The sequence below is a fragment of the Myotis lucifugus genome, unplaced genomic scaffold (genome assembly GCF_000147115.1).
Source record: "Myotis lucifugus unplaced genomic scaffold, Myoluc2.0 scaffold_829, whole genome shotgun sequence".
Classification (NCBI taxonomy): Eukaryota; Metazoa; Chordata; class Mammalia; order Chiroptera; family Vespertilionidae; genus Myotis; species Myotis lucifugus.
The window spans coordinates 98011-108546 of NW_005871877.1; the positions used below are offsets into that span (position 1 = coordinate 98011).

At 48.9% G+C, this 10536-nt stretch overlaps 1 protein-coding gene across 1 annotated transcript in view; it reads right to left on the minus strand.

Moving 5' to 3' along the window:
* PHF13 (PHD finger protein 13) overlaps nt 1-650 on the minus strand; it is a 7770-nt gene extending 7120 nt beyond the window's left edge. The window contains exon 1 of the mRNA XM_006106460.3: nt 294-650. Within this exon, the coding sequence (XP_006106522.1) occupies nt 294-332 (39 nt within the window). The 5' untranslated portion in view covers nt 333-650. The remainder of the gene's footprint in view (nt 1-293) is intronic.
* Nucleotides 651-10536: the final 9886 nt, after the last annotated feature.

A 10536-nucleotide genomic window follows, 5' to 3' on the forward strand; every position in this document is an offset into this window, starting at 1 on the left:
ATGCATCAGATCTTCCATATGATGCCCTCCCCCTCTACACTCCAACTGAAAATAACTAATCGTGCATTGTATCCGTCTTCGTTCCGTACGTGACTCTTGGTTCCGAGTCTCCGTAGGCTCCTGGTGATCTCGTCGGAGTGAGGCAGATGATGATCCCCTGTAGGGATCGTTGCTTTGAGCCGGGGGTCGACGTCGGAAAGCCGGGGGAGGGCGGCGCTCGGGTGGCGGGGTCCGGCTCCGGGGAGCGAAGGAGGGAGGTGGGGGTGGTCGGGGGATCCGGACGCAGCTCTCACCTCTGGGTGGAAGGCGGCGGCGCAGGAGTCGGAGTCCATGTTCAGGGTGGGGGGCGGCGGCTGCGGGAGTGCAGGGGCCGAATGCGGGCTCCGGACCGTGGGGCCGCTCGGGGCGGGGGGCTCCGGCGGCCGCGTAGGACCAGGGCGGACCGGGGAGGGGTCGCCCCGGCTAGAGGTGATGGGGGGGCTCGGCGTGTCGCGTCCCGGACTCTGTGCTCCCGGACCAGCGGCTCCACGGCGGAGCAGAGTTCGCGATGCAGCTCCCGCGGCCGGCGCGGCAGGAGAGGCGGGAGAGTCGCTGCGGGGGGCGGCGGCGGCGGCGGCGGCGGCGAGCGGGAACCCGACCGGCTCCTCGTTCTGACGCCCAGTTCGGCTCGTGTCTCAGGAGGGAGGGCGGGAGATCCGCGAAACCTGTCGGTAAATGTAGTCTGAGAGGAACGGGAAGCCGATAGGGAGGGGGCGTGGCGGGGGGCGGGCGCTGGGCATTGTGGGAGTCGTAGTCCCAGGCTCCGCCGCAGAGGCGCACAAAGGCCGCCTCGAGGACTCCAAACCCCATAGAGCTCCGCGGCGCCGCGGAGGCGGAGTCTCCGGGACTGGTGACCGCCGGAGCTGGGGGCTGTGCGGGGGCTCGCGCCGGCTGGGTGGTGGGGGAGGGGCCGCGCGGGCGGTAGCGCCTCTGTCTCCGCGGGGGCGGGTGGGGGTGGGGCTGGCGGCCTTGGTCGCGGAGCCCGGCGGCGGCCGACGCCTCTTCCTCCTCCTTTGGGATTAGGGGTTCGTGCTCCTTTGTGGGGCCGGGGTCCCCGCGCGAGAGTGGGGGTGGCGGCGCTGACGTCGGCCGCCCCCCGGGCTGGGCTCCCCGCGCGTCCGGCCGGAGAAGCGAACTTGCCTTCGCGGCGGTGGGTTTTCTGGCCGGGTCCTCCGTGCCCCGGGGCCGCGAGGCCGAGACCCTCGTGGTCTCCGGAGGCTCCACTTGGCGGTGTCGGGTTACCTCCCTGTGTTACCGATGTTTGGGGAGATGTTGGCTTCCCTTCCCTCTTCGCCTAACCGTGGGGCCGCCTGTGTCCTCACGTGGAGTTACTCCCCGAGCGTGAGCCTTACGGGCTTATCATTGAGGAGAGAGGTGGTCGAGGGCTTTGGAATTGCCGTTGACTTTGCGTATCGATATTTAATCGAGGCGTTTGCAGGGCGAGTGCCGCGACGCCGCGGATTTCACAACTTTGATGTTGGAGGTGGGTGGACGGTGAGCGCCTTGTTGAACATTAACTCCTCGGAGCAAATCACCAGGAGGAGGCCTGGCATTCTTTAACGTTTTTGAAAGAAAAAATCTATATGCGCACGGCTCGGTAGCATATTCTGTAGCTTCGAAGACCAACGCTGTTAAGGAGGAGCAGCGTGACATTGTGAGTGTCGATCAGGAAGCTGCCTTTTCGATGCACTGAAGCAGAATGGTGGCTGGAAGAGCCCCTGAAAGATAAGGTTACTTCCGAGGAGGGAGTGGGTGCTGGTCGGCTGGCTCTTGCTAGTTAGGTGCTCACGAGAATTCTGATTTAGTGGTTAAGGGGCCGGGTTTATTTTAGAAATACTTTCTTGAGCCTCCGTTTCCTAGGCTATAAAAATTTCAGGGTCGTACTGGCCTCAAGAGGTGGTAGTTTACTATTGTTTTTTAACGTTATTTCAGCAATATCTTGGCAGATTGGAGGGCTCCCCGGAGGTGATAAGGAACAGGTACTGGGCGCCTTACAAAGCTGGTGAGATAGCAATAGACATTGGGCTTGGTCTCTGGAAACAACATTGACAACTTTTTTTTTAACTTTACAAAAAATATAAAGGGCTTTTGTTATTTGTAGCACAGGCACAATTATTTAAAGTCAATAATTTTTTTATTGTTAAATTTTATTTTTTTTTATTTTATTTTATTTTTTATTATTATTTATTGCTTAAAGTATTACAAAGAGTATTACATATGTCTCCTTTTTTTCCCCCCCGCGCTTGACAATCCCCTGGTAATAAACTTTTATTTGAGGAATTTCACATGTTCTGCGTCCTTCCACTGCCTTCGTTCCTCCTGAGTTTGAGTCTTCGTCGCCTTAATCCCTCTTTCGCTCAGTCCAGTTGTCATTTCCGTCAGTCCACTGAGAGAGCTGTCACCTTCCTGGGATGTCGCCGGATTTGAACATTGTCTGACCACCGCGGCCAGAGCAGATGTCGCGAGCCCAGCCAGTGTTGCCCAGGGTCAGGTTCACCAGCAGCAGCCTGGTTGGCCTGAATAAGAAAAGGCCAAGAAGGATGCTGTCCTGTTGGTAGTTTAAAGGCACAAATACCGAAGAATTAGTAGAGGTGGAATCCAAAGGAAAGAAAAGGGAATGTTTTTATTATTATTATTCTAGAGAAGAGGAAGGGAGAGGGAGAGAAACATTGATTGGTTGCCTCGGGTACCCAATCTGGTTGTGTGCCCTGACCAGGAATCGAACCCGCCACCCTTTGGTGCATGGTACGATGCTCCAACCAAACTGAGCCACACCAGCCAGGGCACAAAGGGAATTTTCTAACTGATCACTATTCCCTATGAAACCATTTTTTACAATATACACATGAACACACCACCTCCATTAAGAAACTGAAATAAAGAACTTGTTCATAATAATGACTGGATCACAGGCAAAACAGCCTAGAATTCAGGGACCACTCAGTCACACTAAGGAAGGAAAACCCCAAACTCGGATTGTTTCACATGACACTGATCACTCTTGCTCAGTAGGTATCCGATAGCTACTTCCTGACGTTCTCAGTAAACAGTAGTTCTTAGCACGTGGCCGTGACCAGGGCTAACTGCTCATCTCCCTGCCTGACACTCAAGGGCAGCGATTTTCAGCCTTTCTCGTTTTATAGCGCACATAAGCTACTGAAATTCTGTGGTACACACAAAAAATATATTTTTTGCCGATCTGACAAAAAGTAATAGGTATAATTCTGATGCATTCACACCGGACAGCTATTACAGTATTGGCTGTTGTCACTTTTTAAAATATAACTTTTTTTATTGATTTTTATAGAGAGGGGGAGAGAGATGATGTTTCAATGTGAGAGTGAAACATCAATTAGCTGCCTCCTGCACCCCCCTTCCACCCCCCCAACACCCACACACGTACCAGGGATGGAACCTGCAACCTGGGCATGTGCCCAGACCAGGAATCCAACTGGCAATCCTTTGGTTGACACCCAACTGGATGACACCCAACCAACTGAGCCACACCAGCCAGGGCTGTTGTTCCTTTTTTGACAGTCTAAGAGAAAAGAGATCGGTGCCCCTGACTAAATAGGTAATTGCATGTTTTGTTTTTACTATGTGTTTGTTTTGTTTTTTTAATTGATTTTTATTTTATTTTTTAATTGATTTTTAGAGAGAGGAAAGGAGAGGGAGAAGGAAACATCGATTGGTTGCCTCCTGCACTCCCCCTACCAGGGATCAGGCCCTGCCTAGAATTGAACTGGTGACTTCTCGGTGCATGGGAAGACGCTCAACCAATTGAGCCACACCAGCCAGGGCAGGCATTGCATGTTTTAAAAAAACCTTGCAGCACACCAGTGTGCCCTGGCGCATCGGCTGAAATTGCTGCTCTAGTGAAATAGAAAACTTCATGGAGAAGGACCTTCTTTGTCTCTCCTTCCTTTGATTTCCCTTGGAAACGTCACCCTTTGGAGAAGGTATAGAATTAACACCGCCCTCGCTGGTTTGGCTCAGAGCGTTGGCCTGCGGACTGCAGGGTCCCGGCTTCGATTCCGGTCAAGGGCACATGCCTTAGTTTCTGGTTGGAGTGCAGGAGGCAGCCGATCGATGATTTTCTCTCATTGATGTTTCTGTCTCCCTCCCTCTCTGAAATTAAAATATACGTATGTATTAAAAAATGTTTTTTTAAAAGATTAATGGCTTACCATCCAGTCCCTAGGCTCAAAAAAGGACTTATATCAGTATTGACTCAGAGTCAATGGCATAATGTGTACTTGTGGGTAATAAAGCTGATTCTCTCGGTATGACAGGCGTAGGTGTCTTCAGTATATTGTTTATTTCTCAGGGACGCTGCCCTGCTCCTGGGCTCCAGGGCAACCCTAGAATTCCAGGATTCACGCAAGAGCATGAGCCACAGTAGCCAGATCCTTGGAGTTTGCGATTTTTGTTTGTTTTTTGCTTTAAAAAAATTACACCTCCTGCTGAATGCTAATTCTCAGATGATTATAGTTACTTAGGGAAGAGGAAGAAAAAAGCCAACATTAGCACAGGTTGTGACAAGTTTGAAAATACTAAGAATACCATGGTTTCCCAGTAAGTAACTTGAGAATGTAGTTATTTTAATTGGGTTTCCAAATATAGCTTCACCTTCCTAAATCTCACTAGCTACGCTACATTCACTGGGGGACACTCAGGGAAGATTTCTGCCTCCCACTTTAACTCTGTGTTTGAGTGTGGGTATGAACATAACCAAGGGTTTATTTTTCCTGAAATTATTTTCTGGTGTTTCAGCTTTTTGTTCCTTTTTCTTTTCTTTCTTTTTTTCTTTCTTTCTTTCTTTCTTTCTTTCTTTCTTTTCTTTCTTTCTTTCTTTCTTTCTTTCTTTCTTTCTTTCTTTCTTTTTTTAGAGAAAGAGAGAAGGAAGCAAGAAAGAGAAACATGGACTTTTTTGTTCCACTCAGTTATGAATTCATTGGTTGATTTTTGTATGTGCCCTGACCAGGATCGAACCCTCAACCTTGGCATATGGGGACAATGCTCTAACCAACTGAGCTACTGGCAGGACTTAATAGTATATTCTTATGGAATTTTTTTTTTCTACCCTCAGTTTTCTGCCTTTCTCACTTGCATTTCCAGGAGAGGAAAAGAATGAAAACTCATCAGAATATTATTTCAACTTTTAGTACCTTGACTACTGTATTAATATAACTTAAAACCATTACTAGCACTCTCTCTCCAGGGAGCATGCGTATGACATCCCCTTCCCCCTCTCTTTCCCCCCCAGGCACATATCCCCTAACCCAGTGGTCAGCAAACCTTGGCTCACGAGCCACATGCACCTCTTTGGCCCCGTGGTATGGGCCACGGAGTTTCAATCGCACTGTACGTGTGCGCCCGCACATGGTATTTTGTGGAAGAGCCACACTCAAGGGGCCAGTTTGCCAACCACTGCCCTAACCTCTAAGGGACCCCATGAGACTTACAACCAGGGGAGCCATGGAGCTATGGGGGGTTCTGGAAGGGCAGCTCATCCTGGGCTCACCCCCTGAACCTGTCTGCAAGGCCCCCTTTTCTCCGACTTCCCAGTGAGCTAAAGCAGCCCAGCCTAAGCTCTCCTGTGGCTTCTTCGATGCCCTTCCCGTTTCACTGCCCAAAGTGTGTTTTTGCTGCAGTCAATAAATTCTTGCTTCCTGCCCTGGCCGGTTTGCCTCAGTGGATAGAGCATTGGCTGCGGACTGAAGGGTCCCAAATTTGATTCCGGCCAAGGGCACATGCCCGGGTTGTGGGCTCGATCCCCAATAGGGGGCGTGCAGGAGGCAGCCGATCAATGATTCTCTCTCATCATTGATATTTCTCTCTCTCTCTCCCTCCCCCTCTGAAATCAATAACGAAATATATATATATATATAAAAAAATTCTTGCTTCCTTTTAAAATAAATAACCCTAGCCGGTTTTGCCCAGTGGGTAGAGCGTTGGCCTGCGGACCGAAGGGTCCCCCGGGTTGGATCCCAGTCAAGGGGCACATCTCAGTTGCAGGTTGCAGGCTCCTCCCCAGCCTGGGGTCTGGCCGTCTGGTCGGGGCTCATGCAGGAGGCAATCAATTGATATGTTTCTCACACATCCATGTTTCTCTCTGTCCTTCTCTCTCTCTTCCACTCTCTCTAAAAATCAGTGGAAAAATATCCTCGGGTGAGGATTTAAAAAAAATAAAATCCTATATAATAAAAGGATAATATGCAAATTGACCCTAACAGCAGAATGACCACTGGACCAGTCACTATGAGGCGCACTGACCACCTCGTGGTCCTTTTCCCCCAGCCGGCAGGCACCGATGACCCGATGGCGAACAGGGAACCGGGGGTGGGTGGTGGGGGCGGAGGGGCAGCTCGGGCAGCTGGGGAAGATGGCCCTGATCTCAGGCCAGGCCTAGGGACTGTACCTGAGCACAAATTTCGTGCGCCGGTCCTCTAGTAAATAAATAAAACCATTAATAACTCCTAAATTATATACTGTCAATTTTTCTTCTTATACTGAGGAAAGTAACCTATGCATAGAAGAATCAAATGCATTTCTTTTTCATTTAATATATTTTTATTGATTTTCAGAGAGGAAGGGAGAGATAGAAACATCAATGATAAGAGAGAGAGAGCGACAGTAGTTGGCTGTCTCCTGCACAGCCCCCTACTGGGGATTAAGCCCGCAACCTGGGCATGGGCCCTTGACCAGAATGGAACCCGGGACCCTTCAGTCCGCAGGCCAAAGTTCTAGCTACTGAGCCAAACCAGCTAGGTAGGGCTGAAATGCATTTCTTGTGTAAAAATATAAAGATTAATAGCAACACTGTGTGCCAAACACTCTAAATATTTTTGCTTATAGTATCTCATTTGCATATAATAATGCACTTAATGGTAGAGAATACTATAAAATTCCTTAGAGAAAAAAGTTTATATATAATAAGTGTTACACCCCACACCGTAGGCAGCCCAGAATCAGGAAAAATATCCGTGTCTAATAGGAAAAAAAGGTGCAATCTCTTTTTGACTAAATGCTAAGGTATGTGTTCCCAAATGTTCCCAAAGGAAAAGAAAGAAAAAATAACAGCAGCTTTTAAAATAATCTCAGTCACTTCTTGTCCTGCCTGCCTAAAATTAGGATTTAAATATCTCCGGGTCAGGGCACATATAGGAGTCAACCGGTGGGTACATGGATGAGTGGAACAACAAATCAGTGTTTGTCTCTCTCCCTTCTTTTCTCTAAAATCAAATAAAATTTTAAAAATAAATATCAAAATTAAGTAGTTTGAATTTTTTAAACTTAATAGCACCATCTTTTGTTAAATTACACTATCATAAAGAAGTCCCTTAGGCAAAGATGATTTTCCTCATTTTAGAAAGGGTAAACTTTCATGGCTGAAGTTGAACCGTTAAATACAAACATTTTCCCACCAACTATCGCTTGTGCCAATTAATTTTCAGTGAAGCTGGAAAGAATCGCCCTGGCCGGTGTGACTCAGTTGTTTGGGCGTCATCCTGTGCACCAAACGGTTGCTGGTTTGATTCCCCGTCAGCGCACATGCCTGGGTTGCAGGCTTGATCCCCAGTAGGGAGCATACAGGAGGCAACTGATGGATGTTTCTCTCTCACATCAATGTTTCTCCCTCTCTCTCCCCCTCGCCCTTCCTCTCTCTAAAATTCAATTTAAAAATCTTAAGAAAAAAAAACTGGAAAAAAAACAAAACTATTGCTTGTGTGGCAAGTGTTAATATCTTCCCCACCCGGCCAGGGTGTTGGGTGCTATCTGAAGAATGTACATCCCCTTATTTAATACAGTTTGGTGACTGTATCTGCCACACTGTCATACGGCAATGAAGGAATTTCTCATCATTCCGTGTGAACTTAGGAGATGGATGAGATAGAGAAAAAAAAAAAACTCACAAAACTAAATAGCATACCTGGGTTGGTAGATTATTGAAAATTCCAAACAGCTGATAAGTCTAAATCTGTTCCTTTCTTTTCTAACCACATTCATTTATTGACTTAGATATACCCACCTGGTTTCAAATCCTTGTCTCATAGGTCTGAGATATTAATAATATAGCTCCCCCCCAATAACTGAATTTTTAAATTTTATTTTGAACTCGTATTCTTTCTTTAATGCACAGGTTATATATTTAGCACAGAAATAGAAAATGCAGGCAAGCAAGAACTACAAACCTAACCCCCTAGAGAAAGTGTTACCTTCACAATGTTTTTGTAAGCAGCTGAACATAACCAGCTGGGTCCTATGGTGGGTAACGTTTTTCACTTGATACTATAGCATGGACACCTTTCCATTTCAATAAATATCTAAATTATTCTTCACATGATTTGCCGAAATAACCCGTAACTGGACTCAGTTCTTAACGACAGACACAGGACTGGTTTCTGAAAGATCTGATTTATGCAAGGTGGGTGAGCTGTCTGACCTGCGGGACCTTAGTACTTTTCCCTACAAACATGCCACTTCCTGGCTACTCGGACGTTTCTTGTCGCAGCGCCTGTGCAAGGAAGCGATTGGCCAGGCTCCTGGGCCCAGGAATGCTGTTGCCGCCGCCACTAGCTGTGTGAACAGTCCATCTATGGGCAACAGGCAGCGCGCGGGTACCTGACTGTTTCCTTACTCAGGCCTGAGCTTCCCGTGCTGAAAGTCAGACCAGAAACATTCTCATGGCGGGCTGATGAGAGAGAGTCCGGAGGAGAGGGGCGAGCCTGCAGCTCCCGTTGCAGACAGGCGATGAAAACAAGATGTCCTTTGCGGAAGCTGTGCCCACTTGGCTGGAAGCAAGAAATGACAGCGACTCCCCGGTGCGGGCCTAGGCTGGGGCGGGAGGGTTCAGGAATGTTTCTGTGAAGCTCACAGGGCCAGGGGGTGGAAAACTATTCCATACAAAACCCAGGTTTCCCCCGCAAAACCAGAGGGCTGCAGGCGAACTAGGGATCTTGTCTAAAACTCAACCAAGCACACGTGAAAGGGAAAACGCGCTCCAAGTGAGGGAGCTTTTTCATCTGCTCATGTCGCAAACGCAGTCCTGCCTGCTTTTGGATCTATTGGAACCAAAATAAGACAGATTCCTTTCTTAAATAAGACAGGTTTCTCTTTCCGTCACCCGACAAGTGACTCTGATCCTTCGGAACGGGCACATTCCTGGTTTTAAGGCAGACGGTCTCCTGTCTGACCTTGAGCTGAATGCACTGCCCCCGGGGCCCCGCGTGTCCCCTTTTGGAACAGGAAAACGGCTTTTTCTCCCTCCGGAATTGTTTTCTGGTGCTTTCGGGTTTTTGTTTTTGTTTTCAGCTTAATAGTATACCCTTAGGACTTTCTCCTACCCCTCCGTCTTCTGCCTTCCCCACGTCCATGGCCAGGGGAGGAGGCAGGGGGCCCGGGTGTCCAGGGTGACCCAACCCAGAGCAGGCCAGCCCCCTTCGGAGCGCCGCTCCGGAGCCGGAGCCCGAATCGGAAACTGAAACTGCGCCGCGATACTGACGAAAGTTAATGACCGCGTGAGTCAAGTGTGAAACTCCCGCAGGAACGCAGCCCAGCGGATTCCTGGCGTCGGGCCCCGAATAATGCGCCAAGAAGAAAAGCCACCTCAAACCGTGTAGTTGTTCATGCTTTGGGCCCCAGCTGTAAAGATCCTGCTGCTTGAAAATGTCCCCATGGTAGGGTCTACTAGCAGCCCTCAGAACTAGTGAAATGAAAAAATAAAAGAAGCCATTGTGCGGGGCAGCCTGGGGCTGGGGGCGGGCGCAGTGGGGAGTCTGGCGCGAAAGGGAGGGATACGGTTTGGGCGCCGCGCTCGCCCCCGCCGGGTTGTGCTCAGCAGCCGGGCCCGGTGGGTCGTGGGCAGGCCCGGGAGGCCCCCATCCCGGCGCGCCGCAGGGCCGCCCCCGGAGAGAACACTTGTCACCGCCGTCCCGGCCCGGGCGGCGGCGCGAGGCCGCAGGAAGCCCCGGAAGGGCGGAGAGGGGACGTGCGCGGGCGGCGGTGACTTCAGCCGGGCGCGCGGGGGCTATCCTTCTCTATCTTCTTCCGAAGTATATGTATACTTTTGGTATTGAAGCTCGTCTTGTGCGTTGTCTCTTTTTTTCTTTTTTTTCCATTCAATTTTTCTTTTTCTTTTAGTGTTTTTCTTTGTGTTTGGTTTAGTATTTATTTTTTTTTTTTTTTTTTGGCTGAATGCTTGTGAATCAAAAAAAAAAAAAAAAAAAACCAAGAGTTGTTGTTTTTGAGTTTTTTTTTGTTTGTGAAAAACTCTTGAGTCAAAGGGATATATTTAATTGTCATTTAATATTTTAGATAGGGTGGGGTGGGCGAGGGGGATGAGTTATGCCGGATTTTTTTAAATTGAATAGGGGGGGGTGGGGGGGGGGTGTGAGTGTAGTGTGTGGTTTGATGGGTTGTTTTTTCTTTTATGTCATAAGTTAACATCTATGATCTGTTAGTCTTCTGCGAGTGAATTTTATTTTTCGAGCGCGG